Below are 20,758 nucleotides of genomic sequence, written 5' to 3'. Positions count from 1 at the left end.
TACACAACCTCTATCTACAAGTTGTATAGTGTCTTATTCATGATGATTTGTCGATGATGTTCTGACACGACTCGTCTTCCTGTTACTAAATACAGTCGGATGAACTTTCCTCAAGGAGAAGGGTCTTTCTCTTCCTTCTTCATCCTTTCCTCTATTGTAGTTTACAAATGTTGGCTGACATAAGCTTACACCAATGTGGTCAAGTGGATCCTGTTTTGGATTTACATTCGCCAACAGACGTCTAGTGCAAAATCTTTACAAAGGTTTCTGTTTATTTAAGGAGGCGCATGATTGTTTTGTATCCAGATCCTCTCAGGGCGCACGACCGACTTCCTTGCTGCGGAAGTAGTGGTACTGGATTATTTAAATATTTTAATATCTGAACCTCGTATTTGTATCAGAGTAGAGGTGTGTATGCCCCAGCTCTCCCTCGTTAGTAGTGATCTACATATTAGTGATATTGGATAGAGTTTTTATTCGCTGTCACTGGCATCATAGCTGATTTTTCTCTCACGACGACAGCAACTAGTGCACTCCCCAGCTAGGTGGCAAATCCCAAAGTACGTAAAACAACAACGGGGACTTAAGGGCTTGAGCTTACATAAGTAATCATGGCATGATAGAGATGGTGTTGAATATGTTGCTCCCGTGAGGGTCTCCAAATGTGGAGTGAGTGTCACGAGAACCAGAGCTCTTGTCATACCCAAGCAACAATACCTGCTTGTGCTAAGAAGCAGGCCAGACCCCAGTATCTGTTGATCATAAGCATGCACGTGATTATGGAGGCTCAAATAGAGACTAAATGAACGTACACAATACACAAAAATGCTTAGAGGAGGAATTCAACTGTGCTCTTTAGAAGTGGAATGACAACAGACAAGGACACAGGTCGATAAAGATGGTAAGGGAGGAGCAGCAAGAGTCATCACCTCAAGGCAATCGGACAGGAGGGGTAATTCGGGCATAATTCGGGATGTTTATGAAAATTTTTGAAACTCAATGATAGGCAAAACTTTGTCAAATGTTTTCGAAAAATTACCATACTGTTTAAAGCTAGAGTTGTGAGCTATTTGATTCATCTCTACACTACAAGCCCACGCCCATCATTTAACTTACTTTTTAAAATATTTTTTAGCTGCCCTACGTATTAGCATTAAAGATGAGCATTTCTGGTTTTTTTCGTTCTCAAGTCTCGACTTTCTCTTGCTTGTGTTTCATTGTATTGTGGTGCAAGCATTAGAAGACCTTTCATTATGATATTCGTTTTTGTATTTCCATTTATGCTCTTTGTCATTCTGTTATGAGATTTCTTTTGGAAACGTCATCTTAATTGTGAGATTCTCTTGAAAAAGTAATCAAGAGGCTTGACACTCGTGGCCTACAAACCAAAGGTCTTGAATTCCCCGGATTAGTGTAGAGAATGGGAGTTAATTACATAAACTTGAAGAGTAATGTTGGGTGTTGCACTGACCTTTTCCTGTTTCAGGGAAAAGTGTATAAATGTCTTCTTTTAAACATTTAAACATTTTAAACTTTGACAAATTAGTGCAACCAAATGTTTAAAATATTTTTTAGTTTACAGGATTATCGTCAGTATGAAGAAAAGAGTTCATGCCTGTTATGTTTATTTACATGTTTATTAGCAGTTTGGTTTAAAATTGACAGTACAAATTGTACAAAGATCTTGAGATCTCGTCTTATGTATGATACATCGGAAGAGGGACTTCGTCCTAACATGCTAGTCTTTGACATGCAAGTGGATGCTTCAAACTTTAATAAGGGACTCTTCCTACACTATAACCCTACAATAATAAAATAAGTTCATTCTTTTCAGTGATACAGAAATGTGTAGTACCTATAGGAAAAGAAACGATAATGTCGATGCAGAAAAAAAATTAAACTTATTTAAAAGTTTCTGTAAGGCGAAGTAGTTTAACTGTTTATAGCAATTTTTCAATTATTTGAATTGTTCTGGTATGGAAAAAATATTCCATGTACAAGACAGCATAATGATTTTCTGTGTTGTTTCCATCACTTTTTTTCAAGAATCGGTTTTTTTAATTTTATACGTGTTTTTTTCCTGTAACTTTAATAACCAACATGAGTTTGTGTAAATTTTATGTTGAGAAAAGGAAAAAGAGAGCATGACAGACCGACTAACAGAGGCAGCTCACTACTATTCAGAAGAATGTCTATGCCAGCGCACATTTAATTATGCGTGTCGGAGACACACACATAGATGTGAAGACACGCACACCGACATAGACTTTGATATACTGACCACTACACAGCGAACAAATAGAAATAACCACAAACACTGTTACATTGGATATCCCACTGCAAACGACGGAAACAAACACTTTGCGTTATCTTGAATCTGCATCTACATTCACTTTCTAGCCACTAAACATCAGCACAGACACATCCGGTTCTTCTCGCAATGTTTAGAGTAGGACTTGCAGTGTTGATGATTGTTGCCTTCAGTAAGAAGACCTCACAATTGCGCCTACGCTTCAAACCTCAGCAAATTTTCTAGCTGTGATATTCCACTCATTGTGTTGTTAAGCCTTTTCACATTAAAAAAAACCGTATGTGTTAAAACGTATATGTCACTTTTGTAGCTCAGGATAGTCTAATAAATTGTACAAACCAAAAATATGTGTACGCTCATCGCTCAATATGTCTCTAAGTTTTTAGAGACAACTATAATTTGGGCATTCTAATTTTCATAGGTTAAAAAAATTAACATTATTCATATTGGGCGTAGGTCTCTAGCGGTTTTTTTATGTCTACGTGAGAAAAACATCTTGTCTAAATCCGAAGAAATGAAAGATAAATTTAAGTGTCATGGACAAAAAGGAAATAACTCTCGAGGACCATTGAAGACAATATATATTTTCCATTGTGCTTAGGTGTTCAAAAACACATTTTTTTTCTCAAGAACTGCCTGTTTGTCAATTGCGCAGATACAAATAAAGACACAACGTACGCCTGTACTGAATCAGAGAGTCTGCAGACAGCCAATCATATTGAGAGTCCAGCCCCACATCTCGTGATTCTGCTTCCTTCTGCACTGCAGCCAGGCACACGACCATCCTACGACTTCACCAGCCCATCCGAAGAATACCTCGCAGCATGATGCTGCAGTGGGTCCTCAGTATTTGCCTGATGTCTCTGTTGCTCATACAATGCCTAGGTAAGTAAAATAACCGCTAAATGTCTTATCAAACAATCAAAGGGACAACACACACTAGTAGGTTAGCTACTTAGATAAAAGTTTCTATACACATTGACAAGGAGCACCATAATAATGCCTTCTTTATTTCTTCCTGTACAGGTCTCGACTGCTATCATTGTACAAATCGTGTTGGTATCTACTCTCTTCTTATGCTAGACTATTTCAGTACAAAAATGCAAAACTCTCTTCGCAAAACTAGAAACGCAAACTACATTAGCAAGCTGGAGAACTCCAGTTACTGGCGGGTATCTTTTTGAGATAAAATTGGCCAAAATCAGTAAATCGGACGATAAAGTCATTGTTTAAATGGCCTTCTCGTTAATTTCCAGCTTCTCTTGCGTGTAAATATGAGATGTGAACTACAAAGATGATGATATTCACCAAACGCTTGTACCCTGTACGACTACTCACAATCAACGTAGATTGATGACCAGTTAGACCCATGAAACGACTGCATATTTTCTTCAATATCTGTAAAGGCTTGAAATTACTTATTCCCATTCACACCCGGTATTACATTTGCACAGAATCTATTTATCTTCATAAACACTAGACTCAGTTGTGCAATAATGTCAAACAATAATGTCAAATATTCCTCACTATGTCTGCAACAGACAGCTGTATTACCTAATAAGGATTTTTTTCATTAATTAGCTATGAGAATAAAAATGTATGCCTAAAATCATTTCTGATTACCAGGGTTATTATTTCTATTATAAAGCTTCAATCTTTGTAGCGATCGCACGACTGCTTACATCTTTAAATACACACTGTATGAATAGCAAGTCCTGTTTTATATTTGTACATTAAATATTCATTCTGTTTGTCATTGTTATAATACTTTTATTAAAATAATATCATGTAAACATCATATCTCGAGTTAACGATGACAATGTTCATGTCTTGACAATGTCAGCTGAGCCAATGAAAGCTCGCCTTGTTAACGGGACATTGGGGGCAGGACGTCTAGATTTATATTTCAATGGAGAATGGGGAACAGTGTGTGACAATGGATTCGATAAAAGAGGAGCTCGAGTAGCCTGCAGGATGTTAGGCTTTAACAGGTGAATTTTTTATTTTTGTTAAAAAACAACATTTGAAGAACACTTCCATGAGAGACTTGGTTCTCTTTTAGCTTTTATGTTTTGAAGGCGTTTACAAACTAAACCTTTCTTTACTTTTGGTACTGCCTAATGAAGTGACTGAAGAAAACTATAATCACGCGTGAAAAAAAAAAAAAAATAAAATAATCTCATACATATCTAGCGGGATTGAAATTGGAAAGGTTCTAAATAATACCTCTGATAAATTATTTTCAAAGTTTTTACATCTCTTTATTTGGTAGCACTGAGCCAGGAATTGTGTGGACAACCAAATACGGACAAGGTTCAGGTCCCATTTTACTACAAAACATAGCTTGCAATGGAGCGGAAACCAGTCTAGACCAGTGCTTTCACAGTGAGTTTTACCCGAAACAATGCTCTCACATGGAAGATGTTGGAGTCATCTGTAACAGTAAGTAAAATAAATTATTCTTAAAATCCCAACATAATTTTTATTTTGCATCTTTTACGTTTCTACATCATTCTATTCAACAAACCACCAAGCCCTCCGCACTCACCCCCCTCCCCCAACAACATTCTCTTTAACAAGTTAAATCGAGGTGGAAAAAATCCACCCGAGAAATGCTTTAATGGACTGTTCTACCCACGTAACTACACTCACTCAGAATGTGTCGCTGATCTGTAACAGTAGTAAGAACCATAAAATACATCAAAGGCTAGTTTTTTGTTATCTTGTTGTTTCAGTTGAATTAAAAGTCTCCAAAAAAATGCCTACTCTGATCATCCACTCAAACACATATTCTCGGAAGCAATAGTTGCAAAAATAATAGAGTCCATAATTAAGATAATATTCATTAAACTTGTGTCATTAAAAGAACATTTTATAATACAGTCTCTTGTTACCAAAGATAACTATTTATTTAATGATGCCACCAGCTGAGCCAATGAAAGTTCGCCTCGTAAACGGGACAAACGAGGCAGGACGTCTAGAGGTGTATTTCAATGGAGAATGGGGAACAGTGTGTGGATACAAGTTTGACAAAGTGGACGCTCAAGTGGCCTGCAGGATGTTAGGTTTTATCGGGTGAGTATTTTATTTTCGCTCACCATCAGCGTATGATCTGATACATTCACTGGTCCTCTGCTTTGAACCTTGTATTTTTCCTGCTATAATATATTGTTTGTTGTGTATAAGATAACATATCATGATTAAGCTAACCTCTGAGGTAGGTGAAGTTGAAAAAATAGGGGACGATAGCGTGATGCATCATTTAATGAATTGTACACATTTGGGATCGTTTGCAACCAGTTATGCTGTATAGTGTATAGTTATAAACTCTGCAATAAGAAGAACACCTCTTTTGCCCAATAACAAGGAAAAATATGTGTTTTGGTTAGATGTTTCCTTTTTTTTAGTAACAAGAATATATCCTGGAGCTCAGGTAATAGTTAAAAATGAAGAGTAAGTTTTTATTTCATCTGGGCACTCAAGTACACATTACTTGCATTAGCCGCGATTGTGTTTGCACGCTCGCACCAACTTTTGATAAAGGGTCGATGTCTTTGCCCGCAAAACGGTTGTCTATCATAAACCCGACACTGCTATGCTATATACCACTGGATTTAGCAGAAAATACACTTTCATGCTCACCTAGGACACCATACGGTAATTTGCACGTTTGAACTGTGTCATCGACAAATAGTTTTCATGAGCTTTTATTCTGCTTTGGAACTGTTAAATTTCATTATTAAGCTTTTTCGCCAATCTCTGCTGATTTAATTTAATATTTATTTATTAACATCCGTTGGGAAAGCTTGTGAACGCGAGTACAAATACCTACGCAACCATCAAAACGCGAGCGTGTAACATTTATCCTCACAAAATACACATTATTTTTTCTTCACTCGAAACAGTTACATACTCTTAACACCTCACAGAAGGTTGTTCCCTATTGATATTTAAAAGTGGCATCTCTGTTCCTTATAGTTCATAAATACTTTAAATTAGAACTAGAGATTTTGTGAAATCACCTGCTTTCCACCAGGGGGAAGGCGTGTGTGTCGGCACCTAGTGATAGTATAATATCAAATCATCACTGGATATCTACTACAAAGAAGTCTTCATTAAGGAAAATAAAAACAGCCCTTACTTTACGGTCATCAGACAAAAAAAGAATCTTGTTTGGCTTGGACATAGGGGAAGAGAATATCAGAGAAATAGTCAGGGCAGGAGCCAGCAAAAAAGTTTAAACATAGCACGCACACTAGTCTGTAGTTGACAGACTGTATCTTTACTTTTTGTTTATGAGCTGACAATCGCACTGCAGCACAGAATAATGATGTGTGATCGTAAGAATAATAGTTTAAATAATCAGTAAAATGGATGAAAAAGATAACAAATGATTGCAATGCTACAGTACTTAACAGCGCGTATGTATTACTTATTTATTGTACAGAACTAGAGTAACAGCTATCAGCACAGCCAGATACGGAGGAGGTTCAGGTCAAGTTGTACTTGGCGACATGAGCTGTAGTGGGGAGGAAACCAGCCTGGAACAGTGCGTTCGATTTACTTTCTACCCACACGACTGCAGTCACTCGAGAGATGTTGGTGTCATCTGCAACCACAGTAAGAACGCAAAACATTACTGAGAAACACCATTATATGTATGTCATAGGTACAGGGCACTGTATCCATTTTTTCGTCCACGCACACAGAGAAACACACAAACCAACGCTTAACAGGTTAAATTCACATCTAAGCAAGTTGGATCGTAGTGGAATTGAAACAAACTAGAAAAACTCAGTTTCCTACTCATGTGACACTGATTCAAAAGATGTCTGTGTGTCCTGTAAAAATAGTAATGAATCATTAAATTATATACACATAATATATTTGTTTTTAAATCGTATTTATAGTCGTATTGTATGTCTCATAACAAACTTAATAATAGAGGTAGAATCTGTAGTGGAGTGTTTAGTTTACTAACATGGCGCAGCTAACGTGGTGACTCGTTGAAAAGACGTTTAATCATCCAATCAAACACACAGGAATAAACGTTTACGAAGACATCGGTTACTTGAAGACAATAATTAAAAACTCTATTGATAAAACGTCTCGAATTAAAGTAGCAAATGGAGATACATACTCTTTTGAGCAAAGAAAACTATAATTTTATTATACCAGCAGCTGAGTCAGTGAGAGCTCGCCTGGTTAACGGGACAGCTGCAGCTGGACGTCTAGAAATAAATTACGATGGAGAATGGGGAACAGTGTGTGACAATAGATTTGAAAAAGAGGAAGCTCAAGTGGCCTGCAGGATGTTAGGCTTTAACAAGTAAGTATTTTTTTTTTCGTTAAGCATCAGCGTGAGATACCATATCAACGCGGGCACTTTACTTAGAAATGTTTATATGTACCTGATAAAAATATTGATTTAAACCAACTATATATGCTAATATATATTTAAAAATACATAACTGTCTTCTGTTAATTGGGTCGTTTGTAACGGATATAAAAGTACAGACAGACATGATGAAAGAATGTAAGTAAAACAAAATAAGTGTACAATGAAGTCCATGGAGTAATGTGAACACAATGGAGCCGGGTTCGCCTGCATCAACCTTCAGTTGTCCAACAATCTCACATTCTTCGTATCACCGAGTTAACTATAATGTAATTGTGTTACTGCATGCCCGTGACACAAATTTGTAATATGAACAGGAGCATTTCTTTTTATTTGTTAGTTAAGTACGTGTGGGAGACATGTTTATATATTAACAAATTAAACATATTTTTAAAGGATTTTTTAAAACAATTTTATTAAACAAGTTTAATTTATTCTAATGACACTATATGTTTAATGAATAAAATTGTTTTACTTAGCTTAACTATAAATTCGAGTTTTAAAAGAAATACAAACAAACGCAGCACTGAAATAACTTCTTATTTATTGATGTTTATTTGTCTTTTCTCTAATACTCGATTTTTTGTGTAACTGATTACGTATATTCACTGCGACAAACCCAAAGGTGGGTGATGTTCAAAGACTAAAAGACACAGCACGACCTACCATAGTCAAGATAACCACCCAAAGTGATAAAGTATTGAGATAATGCAATAAATGTCTACTTTCAAGACGCAAAAGCTTTCTCGAGAAGTGTGTACTTTGATTTATAATTAACTATCAAAAAAAAAAATAAAGATTTCAGACATAACAGCAATAGAAACCATTTCGTCACTGACTAGCTTTGGTTACCGTAAACAAATGTGTTTTGAGGGGAACCTGACACACAAGAAGGTACAACTATGCATAAAAGGTTTTAATAAGCGGAAGCCATCCCAACGGGAAACCTTCTATCAATATATAACATTTGTTAGATATATATATATTTCTGCAATAACTATCCTCCGTTAATTGTCATAACAATTCTAAGCCCATAAATCACCTAAATCTAATGTGAGATTGGTTTTTAAAAGAAAGGCAAATGAAACAACACTACAACGGCGTTAAGAGACTTTACATTTGTTTTATTTTATTTATTGATTAATTATTAAGCTTACTTTTCTGTTGCAGCACACAATGATGAAACGCGATCTGGAGAACAAAAGCTTTATTATTCAGTAAATAGACTAAATCATATCCGATATTTCGATAAAAAAAATTATTGCTATTCTAAAGTATTTTAAAAGCTTGTAGAACTTTCTGTTGACAGTACTGAAGCAGCAGTTGTGGGCTCTGGCACATACGGTCAGGGTTCAGGTCCCATTGTACTTAGTGACTTGTACTGTAAGGGGAATGAAACCAGCCTGGAGCAGTGCTCTCACAGTGCTTTGTACCCGCGTGGCTGCGGTCACCACGAAGATGTTGGTGTCGTCTGTAACATCAGTAAGAGCAGGAAACAAAACTAAAAAACAGCATTTTGCATAGTAGTTACAAAGTACAGGTATTTTTGTTTACACACAAACACGCGCACACATGTCACATTTTCGTTAACAAGTAGGTTTAATGTAAAACAAAACCTAGCTAGCGGAATGCTTTATTACAATATTGTACACACGTAACTGCGCTCATTCACAAGATGTCCGTGTCTTCTGTAACAATAGTAAGAACCATCAAAATTTTTATTAAAATTTTTACTTTAAGTCATATTTACAGCCGTAATACAATTCTTAAAAATGATACTAAAGTTAGAAGCATTAGTTAATGATATATTTAACTAACGATGTTCATAAAAGTACCGAATCATTAAAATGAAGTTTGATAATACAGTCAAACACACATCATATAATTCAGGGCGTGAAATATTGTAAAATCGTAGTTTAGATATTGATGAAATATGTCTTATTAAAATAGCTTGAGGAAATACATTCTCTTTTGAACAAATATGACTATTTTTTATGATATTATTAGCTGAGCCACTGAAAGCTCGTCTGGTTAACGGGACAAAATCGGCGGGACGTCTCGAGATATATTTCAATGGAAAATGGGGGACAGTCTGTAACACTGAGTTCAAAGAAAGGAACGCTAGGGTGGCCTGCAGGATGTTAGGTTTTAACACGTGAGTATTTTATTTTATTAACCATTGGCAAGTGATGTGATATACTCATGGGCATTGTGATTATAAATTGTTGGGGTTTTTTTTATTATACATTAATTGTTATGTTTTAAACATCATTAGTGTGAATGGTGTTTAGGAACTAACGCACGACCTGTAATGGTCAAGTCGTGTAAGTAGTGAAATGTTTTTAATCGGTGAAAGGAATATACATCTTGAGAGAAAAGAGAACAAGTGCTACAAGTAAATAACAACCATGTAATAACATAAGGTAAAAATGATTGAGACAAGGGTTTCAATAACTACTCAAAATGAGAGAACTGTTTTTGCTCAGGCGAAATGTACTCTTTATTTGATAAACAGTAACGAACAAATTAACTATCGAGGAAAAAAAAAACCCTCAAGCACATACTTTTCAGTAGACGAAAACTGTCAGGTCAACATAAACCAAGGTGTCTTAATAAAAACTTGCATGTGGCATGAAATGCAGAAAAGCAGTTGTTGAACGGAAGCAATCTTAACAGCTAATCATCGGTCTCTAAATAACAAAGCTAATATGTTTATAAATGCATAGCTGTCCTCTGTAGCTATTTCTCTTCTCTCCGATGTAAACCGTTCGACAGACAAGAACTAAGACTTTAAGTAAAATAAATAAGAATACAATGAAATCCATGCGCCAAGTGAACACAGTGGGCTCAGGTTTGTCTGTTCCAACATTTAGTTGTACACAAAAATGAACAAAAATCTTTACTAAATTTGCCATAAAATAATAGTGGTACTGTTTATCCGTTTCAAAAATATATTTAGTTACAATTACAGAGCACGAGAGAAATACAGGAGAAATAAATGATTCGTTTCTCACTTAATTAGACTTATTAGCACTATTTCGGTTGCCGATGTTTATAAAAATTGAAAAAAAGTCCAGTGAAATCGACCCTTGTGTCCTTCCGCCGAGTAACCACGATAGCTTCCCGAGATGGTCAAGCAGACGAGTCTGGGTGTGACGTCAGTTTGGGTGTGACGTCAGTCGGTGACGTACAGGAAGTGTCTGATGTCATTGCGAAGATTTGACGTCATCATAGGTGGTGTCTCGTGAGTTTATTTAGGTTTTAAAGTGAACTTTTCAAAGCACAGTTTTAAACATTATAGAAAACAGTCAGTTTCACTTGTAAGCAGTCTTGGTCATATGTCATAAGGTCACGTGACGGAGAACGAGACTTTGTGTAAGTAAACGAAAGAGGCTATGTAATTTCTTTTATTAAACACAACATGCTACAAAACCTTCAATTTTTTTTCATGTGAACAAACGCGAAAATAGACGAAATTCAAATGTATCCTACTCTTTACGAGATTCTAAGCAGTTTAATTTTGCCTTTACAATCCCTTTAACCTTATTAGTCAGGTACTAATAAAATGTGTTGATATATAAATAAAGTGACCTTAGAATAATGTTTTTTTTTAAATTCTAAAATAAATTGAATTAACTATCGCGACACCACCTACTGAGTCAAGAAAATTTCGTATAATAGACAATCACTATAGTAAAGTATAGAGTATAAATTATTAAGTAAAGAATAATGAAAATTAAATTGCACTGCAACTGAGGTAAATGGTTTGAAGGTTCTTTTATTTCATTTATAATTTGATGAGTTTGTATTCAACTACAGAATACAACCATTACACCCGATCAACAAAAGAATACTTTAAAAAATTAGTGATTAGTGTCAAATAAACAAAACAGGACATTGAAAATATAACAAATGATTGCTATGCTTTTGTACTTTACCAGTTTGTAAAACTCTTTATTAACAGCACTCAAGCAGCAGTTGTCGGGTCTCACAGATACGGACAAGGTTCAGGTCGTATTTTACTTAGCAGCATGTATTGTAGAGGGGATGAAACCAGCCTGGAGCAGTGCTCTCACAGTGTTTTCTACCCACATGGCTGGAGCTACTGCACAGATGTTGGTGTCATCTGTAACATCAGTAAGAACAAAAACATAACTGACAAACACCCTCATATGTATGAATTGTCTTAAGATACTGTATACATCTATTTTATCTACACTCACACACACACATATATAAGGTTAAGCCACATTCTCTTTAACGAATTTGGTAGTAGTGGTATACAAACCAACCTGAGCAATGCTTTATTCGAGTTTTTCACCTACGTAACTGCACTCACTTTGAAGATGTCGCTGACGCCTGTAGTAAGAACCACAAAAAAACTACATTGAAAGTTAGTTATTATCTTGTTGTTATAGTCATATTACAGGTCACAAAAAAGTGCCAGATCGTGACGTCTGATCATCTACTCAAACACATATTTTTGGAATCAATTTTCACTAAGAATATTTAAGTCTTTAATTTAGATGAAATTCTTGAAACGTGCCTCAATACAATAACATTTCAAAACACATTCCCTCTTTTTGTAAGAGAACTATTTTTTAATGATGCTGACAGCTGAGCCAATGAAAGTTCGCCTGGTAAACGGGACAAATGTCGCAGGACGTCTAGAGGTGTATTTCAATGGAGAATGGGGAACAGTGTGTGGACACAGCTTCTGGAAAAGAGGAGCTCAAGTTGCCTGCAGAATGTTAGGCTTTAACAGGTGAGTATATTATTTGCATTGACTGTCAGCATGGGTTGTCATACATTTAGGGGACCTATGTTTCTAACCTTTAATCTGCCTTTTCTGTAACACAGTGTTTGCTGAGTGCAAGATATCACATCTTGATTACTTCCACCTCCAATGTAGGTGAAGTTCAGAAAGGAAGACACAATGTAACAGCCCCCGACGTGCGATTGTCAAATGATGTCGATGGTCAGACAAAATGTTTATACTTAATGAAAGAATGATATATGCTAAGTAAAAACGTATTAAAAGTGATGGGTTTATCATTAAACATTAGTTTAATTAATCAGTTAAAAGTCTCAGTCCGATTAAGCGGGAATTCGATGAAAAAATAACAAATGATTGCAATGCTAAAGTATTAAAACAGCTTCTATTGAATCTTTATTTAACAGCTTTAAACAAACAGCTATCAGCACAGTCAGATACGGAGGAGGTTCAGGTCAAGTTGTACTTGGTACTATAAGCTGTGGTGGGTGGGAAACCAGCCTGGAACAGTGCTCTCGTTTGACTTTCTACCCACACGACTGCAGTCACTCGAGTGATGTTGGTGTCATCTGTGACCACAGTAAAAACGCAAAACATTACTGAGAAACACCATTATATGTATGACTTGTGATATTTACTGTATGAATCGTTTGCGTCTACACACACGCACACACGCAAGGTTCAGGCCACATTCTCTTTAAAAAATTGGATTGTTGTTAATAATAATAATAAAAAAAACCCTGAACCATGGACTATTGGACGTTTCTACCTATGTAACTGCGCTCACTCAAAAGATGTCGCTGACGCCTATACCAATTGTAAGAACAATAAAATACTACATCAAAAGTAAGTTATTCATTTGCTACAGTCGTCCTGCAGGTCTCAGATTAAGTGTCAAGTCGTGACGCCTAACACATTTTTGTAATCAATATTTACTAATAAATAAAACATGACTCTTTAAAACAAAATACATTATTTTTTAATTGAAGATAACGATTTTTTTAATGATGCTGACAGCTGAGCCTATGAAAGTTCGCCTGGTAAACGGGACAAAGGCCGCAGGACGTCTAGAGGTGTATTTCAATGGAGAATGGGGAACAGTGTGTGGACACAACTTCTGGAAAACAGAAGCTCAAGTTGCCTGCAGAATGTTAGGCTTTAACAGGTGAGTATGTTATTTGAGTTAACCATCGGCGTGGGTCGAGATACATTTACAGAAGCTCTGATTCTGACCCTTTTTCTGCCGTTTCTTTAACACATTGTTTGTTGTGTACAAGATCATACATCTTGATTACTCCCACCTACAGTGTAGGTGAAGTTCAGAAAGTAGGAAACAAAGTTAAAGCCCCCGAATTCAATAGTCAAGTTTTGTAAATGGCCAGACAAAATGGTTATTCTTGATGAAAGGGTGATATATGTTAAGTAAAAACGGAATCAGAGTGACAGGATATCAACAACCATACTTAAAGATGAGATGTTTATATAAGCAAAGGTGTCTTTGGGGGAACCTGATGCACGTGACTTAATTAAGGCTGTGCAACTACTTGTTGACAAACACGCAGTAAAGGTATTTACCAACAAAGGCATCCAAATAGCCAACCGTTGGGTTGTTATATTACTACGCTTTAATATCTTTATATGTTTGTAACATTCTTTTGGAAATAATTTATTTCTCTCGAATACAGAAATATATAAATGAGACAAGGATAATATGGAGTATGCGATGGACGGAAGAATAAACAACAGTACTGACGACAGTTTAAACCAAGAATACTTACAATTTCGCAGAATAAGCCGAGTAGGAATGTAGCAATAAGTGGAAAATGGGAGGAGGTGAATGATTAGCATTAGTGGGCTGGTGTTCGGAGTAATTCTCAAGAAGGGTGTGTTTTCAGTGCAGATTTGAAGGATTCAAAAGTAAGTAGGTGATAAATATGGGAATGAAGAGAGTTTTATTAATTTGCTTAAAAGTAACTTTAAATCCTGTAAACATTTGTTCTTGTTGTTGTTGTTGTTGTTGCTGTTGTTGTGGTGGTGGTGGTGGTGGTGGTGACAGGAGTAGTTAGCTCATCAGACGAAAAAAGTTCTTGTTTGTCCGGGACATAGGTGAACAAAACCTTAGAGAAATAGTCAGGGCAGGAACCTGGGAAGACAATAAAGCATAGCTCGGCCACTAGTATGTAGTTGGCAGACTGTATCTTTTGCTTTTAATGGGCAGAAGCTTACACTGCAGTACAGGACACTGACGCTCTTTCAGAAGAACAAACATTAAAAAGTCTCAATCAAATCAAGGGGGATTTTGATGGAAAAAGATAACAAATGATTACATTTTGAAAGTATTTAACAGCGTGTATATATATATTCTTCATTCGACAGCACTAGAGCAAAAGCTGTCGGTTCAGCCAGATACGGAGGAGGTTCAGGTCAAGTTGTACTTGACGACATAAGTTGTAGTGGGGAGGAAACCAGCCTGGAACAGTGCTCCTCTTTGACTTTCTACCCACACGACTGCAGTCACTCGAGTGATGTTGGTGTCATCTGTGACCACAGTAAGAACAAGAAACATTACTAACAGGGCTTCTGCTTACGCAAAAAATTGCGTACAGTATGCATTAAAAGTTCGGAGGACCCCTTCAATTTTCGCCAATGGGGTCCCCTTCAAATTTGGGCGAAGAACAGGGACCCCTTAAAAATCTGAAGAAGGGGTCCTTGGGACCCCAAAGAATTTACCTTTAGCAGAAGCCCTGACTAAGAAACACCCTTATATGTATGTCGTAGGTACAAAGGACTGTATACATCTTCCTAGTTTACACACATGAACGAACAAAAGCTCAAGAATTTCATTCACGTTGATCTGAATAAGCTGGATTGTAGTGGAATAAAACCTAACAAACACAATTCAGTTTCCTACTCGTTTGACTCCCTAATTTACTAGATGTCTGTGTCTCCTGTAACATTTTTAAGAACAATAAAATATTACATAATATAGAAAAGACATAATATATTATTTTTTATGTAGCAGTTATAGTTGTACTGCAGGTGTTATAACAAACTTACAATTAGAGGTAGAGGTAGAAGGGTCTGTTAAGTCTAATAACGTGGCACACCAAAAGTGCTAAGTCGTCAAAATGGCGTTTGATCATGCAATTAAACACACATTGAAGGAATCAATATTTACGAAGATAACACATACATTAAGAAATAGATAAGTGCTATCGATTGAACGTCTTTAAGTAAACAAAAATAGAAATCAGTACAGTTTATAACAAAGATACTTATTTGTTTTATGTCACCACCAGCTGAGCCAGTGAAAGCTCGACTGGTTAATGGGACAATCACGGCTGGCCGTCTAGAGATATATTTTAATGGAGAATGGGGAACAGTGTGTGACGATGCATTCGGAAAAGATGATGCTCAAGTGGTCTGCGGGATGTTAGGCTTTAACAAGTGAGTAGTTTTTTTTCGCAAAGTATTAGCATGGCATTACATATCAACACCGATATTTTGCGTTGAAATGTGTATGTGTAACTGATAACATATATTGACTACCACCACCCCAAGATATGGGATGTTCAGAGATCAGAATACACTAACGCACGACATGATATAGTAGTCAGGGCTTTTGCTAAGGCTAAATTCTTTGGGGTCCCAGGGACCCCTTCAGATTTTTAAGGGGTCCCTGTTCTTCGCCCAAATTTGAAGGGGACCCCATTGGCGAAAATTAAAGGGGTCCTCCGAACTTTTAATTCTACTGTACGCAATATTTTGCGTATGCAGAAGCCCTGGTAGTCCAGTCCTGCACGACCCCTAGACCACATTCGCTGGAGTCTGTTCGTAGGCAAAACTGTTTAGAAGGGTCGGATAGTTTGATGATAGGGTCTGAAATGAGATGTGCCTTAAGCTCGTTGGCCTGCTTCTGTCCATTCCACTCGATACATTTTCTGTGCTCCGTTTAAAGCCGTAAGCAATGCTGCAGCACTTTTAAGTTCACGCTCGCCTCGTTATCGAAACTTCGTGTCCCCAGACCAAGACATCCGCTGACGCTTTACCCAATCAACAGAGATCGGGTCCAATGACCCATCGATACCTGAGGCTCTCTCTACCCGGTTTATTACCGAACCGATGATGTCACTTAATAGCCCGTCGACCAAACCTATGTGTTACCAAGGGTGAGAGCTACCATAACCATTACTGTCGATGTTCGCCTCTCCGATTTCACGACCTTTCCGTCTGACGTCACGTAACGTTTCTTTCTTTTCCGAGAATTAGATCGGATGCCTTCCAGCTGACCACACCTTGACATCTTAATGCGCTGTGGCCTGCTCGGAATGTAGCAGATCACTACCGACAGCCAGAGCTCGTACCTCGAGTTTTTGACTGTCACCTGCTTCCACGACACTGTCAGCTACCCCTCGCGACCTATGACTACCATTGCCCACTCATCCGCAGTGGTTCAGCGCTGACACCCGACACTCGCATCTCTCGATTCCTACAGTGGCCTACCCGCGGCAGTTGACCCTTGACAGCCAAGGCTCGTATCTCGCGTTCGCTACTGTCACTCGCCTGACGCCCTCAGCTCGCACCTGGCGATCCCTGACGTTTCTCGCTTGTGGCGGCTTTCTCTTATATATGACGTCTTACTCTTAGTAACTAGTCAAAATATTGTTGAAAGCATATTTGATCGAAAAATTAACAAATCACTGAATGCTCAAGTATTTTAAAAGTCTTGAAATTTTTTTTATTGACAGCACTGAAGCAGCAGTTGTCAGCTCTGAAATATACGGAGAAGGTTCAGGTCGCGTTTTACTTAGAAGCTGGGACTGTGAGGCCAAACAAAACAGTCTGGAACAGTGCAGTTCTTTCTACCCGAGTGGCTGTAGTCACGGAGAAGATGTTGGTGTCATCTGTGACATCGGTAAGAGCAAGAAACGAAACTAAGAAACAGCATAAAATACTTTTTTTTTCTCGTACTTACAAGGTACTGTAAGCACCTTTTTCGTCCACACACACTCAAATTGATAAAAGCACATTTTTTCTAACAAGTTGGTTTAATTTAAAACAGAAACCAGCTTGCGGAATGCTCTATTACAGTATTGTACACATCTGAGCTTATTCACAAGATGTCGGTGTAACAAAAGTAAAAACTATAAAAAATGTTTCATTAAAATTCACTTTTAAACACAGCTACAACCGTAATATAACTCTTCAAAAACTTGAAATTAAAGTAAGAGACGGTAGTTAATTATATATTTAACAAACGATGCGTATAAAAGTGTTGATTCGTTAAAATTAAGTTTCATTATGAATCCAAATACACATTATATAACTGTTTTTGTTGCTCATAGTGTTATTATTCCTCATTTGTGTTCTTGTTAATGTTCTTCTTGTTGTTGTTGTTGCTCTTGTTGTTATTCCTGTTCTTTATGTTCTTGTTCTTCTTGTTGTTCCTGTTTTTGTTGTTCTTGTTTCTGTTCTTGTTCTTGCTGTTCTTGTTCTTTTACTTCTTTTTTTGTGCGTCTTCTTCTGCTTCTATTTCTTCTACTTCTTCTTCTGCGTCGGTTTTCCTGGATCTTCTTCTATTTTTTTCCCTGCTGCTTCTTCTTGTAATTCTTGTGTTTCTTTTTCTTCTTTGTCTATCTGCTTTTTTTTCTTTTATCTACTGCTTCTTTTGTTCTTCTTCTGTTTATGCTCTTTTTTCTTATTGATTCTCACCCCAGTAAAGCATAAGGCCGCAAAATATTTAACAAGGCGCGCAATATGGTAAAATTGTAGTTTAAATCATAATGATGAGACAGAAGAAATGCATTCCCTTTTGAACTAGGACAACTATTTATTTCATGATATCATCAGGTGAGCCACTGAAAGCTCGTGTGGTCAACGGGACGAAGTCGTCGGGACGTCTAGAGATATACTTTAATGGACAGTGGGGAACAGTGTGTAGCGGAGGATTTAAAAAAAGAGACGCTAGGGTTGCCTGCACGATGTTAGGTTTTAACAAGTGAGTATTTTTATTTTCATTGCACATGGAAAATATATACTTCAAATAATTTGTGAATAGTCTCAATCATATCATACAGAATATTATTTGAAATGATGAAAAATGATTGTTATGCTAATGTACTTAAAACTCTTGTAAAATCTTTTATCGACAGCACTGATGCAGCAGCTGCCGACTCCGCCAGATACGGACAAGGTTCAGGTCCCATTCTACTCAGCAGGATCCATTGCAAGGGAGACGAAACCAGCCTAGACCAGTGTCCTCACAGTGTTTTCTACCCACACGGCAGGAGCTACTGCACAGGTGTTGGTGTCATCTGTAACATCAGTAAGAACAAGTAACATAATTGAGAAACACCCTCATATGTATAAATTACCCTCATTACAAGATACTGTATACATTTAGTTTCTCTACACACACATACACGAGGTTTTCGCCACATTATCTTTAACAGGTTGCACTGTAAACGAACTCGACCGCTGCTTTGTTAAACCTCTCTACCTTTGTAGCTGCGCTCGCTTTCAAGATGTTTGTCGACGCCTGTAAGAATAGTAAGAACCATAGAACGGTGCATCCAAAATTAGTTAGACATGTTGTTGTTACAGTCGAGTTACAGGTCTCCAAAATAATGCCAAGTCGTCACCTCTGATCATTCATAAAAACACTTGTTCAATTTAATATATTTACTTTGAATATTAAAATCATTTTTCAAATGAGATTTATAAAACGTTTCATATTACAATATTATTTCATACTACATTAGGTTTTTTATTTAACAGAACTATTTTTTAACGATGCTGACAGCTGAGCCAATGAAAGTTCGCCTGGTAAACGGGACAAAGGCCGCAGGACGTCTAGAGGTGTATTTCAATGGAGAATGGGGAACAGTGTGTGGACACAACTTCTGGAAAACAGGAGCTCAAGTTGCCTGCAGAATGTTAGGCTTTAACAGGTGAGTGTGTTTTTTGTGCTAACCATCAGCTTGGGCTTGTCTTTTATTTCGCACATTGGTTAGTCTGTAAGAGATAATACATCTTGATTACTGCAACCTTCGATGCATGTGAAGTTTAGAAAGAAATTAACAAATAGCCCCTTACATGCAAAATTTAAATTCTGTAAATGGTCAGACAAAATGTTTATACATAAGAAAAGAATGATAAATCTTGTGAAAATACGGAATAACAGTGACAAGTTTATCAACAATTATATAACAGATGACAGGTTAATGTAAGCCAGTGTGTTTGAGGGAGAACCTGATGCACGTGACATAAGAAAAAACTTACAGAAACGCTTACAAAAAAAAAAAAAAAAAAAAAAAAACATGCAGTAAAGCTCTTGAATAACAGAAGCCTTCCATAGAAAACCATCAATGGAAAAATAGAAAAACTCGCTATCTGCTCATGCATACGTGATATTGATAAATGGTAGACATCCGGGCATACAACCATTTAGTTTTATATAAATACTGTTATTACTATTTATGCATACATATCTAAGATTTGTTAACTGTTATATATTTAGTACATTAATCACGAAAAGCTAACGTGAGATTCGGCTTTTAAAAGAAAGGAAAATGAAAGAACATTGCTAATGCTTTTAAATACTTTACATTTGTTTTATTGTATTTTTATTTAATAAGCTGACTTTTTTGTTGAAGAATGCAATGATAACGCGAGCTTTAGAAAAACAATTTCAACAATCAGTAAATAGTCTAAATCATGTTAAACGCAATTATATAAGAAAAATAAGAATTTATTGCAAAGCTAAAGTATTTTAAAAGTTTTTATAATTTTTTGTTGACAGCACTGACTCTGCAGTTGTCTCCTTTGACCTATATGGACAAGGTTCAGGTTACATTTCACTGAACAAACCGGTTTGTAGAGGGGACGAAACCAGTCTGGAACAGTGCACTAACGAAGCTTTCTACCCAAATGGCTGTAGTCACCACAAAGATGTTGGTGTCATCTGTAACATCAGTAAGAGCAAGAAACAACATAAAATACGTTTATTTGTCGAAGTTACAAGGTACTAAACGAACCATTTTAGTCCACACACACAAACACAAACACACATAGTTCTGGTCACATTTTTGCAATTACCTTGCTTTAATTTAAAGTGAAAACTTTCTAGCGGAATGTTCTATTTCAGTATTGTAGACAAGTATTTGAGCTCATTCACAAGATGTGGGTGTCTTGTGTACCAACATGAACAGTTTTATTAAAAGTTTATTTTTATGTCACAGTTACAGCCGTAATACAACTCTTTAAAATCACGATA

General features: G+C 36.7%; 1 protein-coding gene across 8 annotated transcripts in view; it reads left to right on the top strand.

Annotated features, from left to right (window-relative positions):
* The first annotated feature begins 226 nt into the window (after window positions 1-226).
* The window catches only part of LOC112568816 (deleted in malignant brain tumors 1 protein-like), a 28,203-nt gene continuing 7,671 nt past the window's right edge, over window positions 227-20,758 (top strand). The window contains exons 1-20 of one of the 8 annotated variants that reach the window (XM_025246313.1): window positions 227-351; window positions 2,967-3,196; window positions 4,155-4,302; window positions 4,584-4,753; window positions 5,239-5,386; window positions 6,759-6,931; window positions 7,490-7,640; window positions 9,019-9,191; window positions 9,717-9,864; window positions 11,674-11,846; window positions 12,327-12,474; window positions 12,891-13,063; window positions 13,501-13,648; window positions 14,860-15,032; window positions 15,783-15,930; window positions 17,232-17,398; window positions 18,334-18,481; window positions 18,636-18,808; window positions 19,286-19,433; window positions 20,285-20,457. In XM_025246313.1, coding sequence (XP_025102098.1) covers window positions 3,136-3,196; window positions 4,155-4,302; window positions 4,584-4,753; window positions 5,239-5,386; window positions 6,759-6,931; window positions 7,490-7,640; window positions 9,019-9,191; window positions 9,717-9,864; window positions 11,674-11,846; window positions 12,327-12,474; window positions 12,891-13,063; window positions 13,501-13,648; window positions 14,860-15,032; window positions 15,783-15,930; window positions 17,232-17,398; window positions 18,334-18,481; window positions 18,636-18,808; window positions 19,286-19,433; window positions 20,285-20,457 — 2,944 coding nt within the window. In that variant the 5' untranslated portion in view covers window positions 227-351; window positions 2,967-3,135. The remainder of the gene's footprint in view (window positions 352-2,966; window positions 3,197-4,154; window positions 4,303-4,583; window positions 4,754-5,238; window positions 5,387-6,758; window positions 6,932-7,489; window positions 7,641-9,018; window positions 9,192-9,716; window positions 9,865-11,673; window positions 11,847-12,326; window positions 12,475-12,890; window positions 13,064-13,500; window positions 13,649-14,859; window positions 15,033-15,782; window positions 15,931-17,231; window positions 17,399-18,333; window positions 18,482-18,635; window positions 18,809-19,285; window positions 19,434-20,284; window positions 20,458-20,758) is intronic. The other 7 variants (XM_025246309.1, XM_025246308.1, XM_025246307.1 and 4 more) reach the window with 7 other exon arrangements.

Source organism: Pomacea canaliculata, linkage group LG7 (genome assembly GCF_003073045.1).
Source record: "Pomacea canaliculata isolate SZHN2017 linkage group LG7, ASM307304v1, whole genome shotgun sequence".
Taxonomy (NCBI): domain Eukaryota; kingdom Metazoa; phylum Mollusca; class Gastropoda; order Architaenioglossa; family Ampullariidae; genus Pomacea; species Pomacea canaliculata.
Note: the sequence above shows the minus strand (reverse complement) of the source record. Positions and strands in the feature narration are given on the sequence as shown.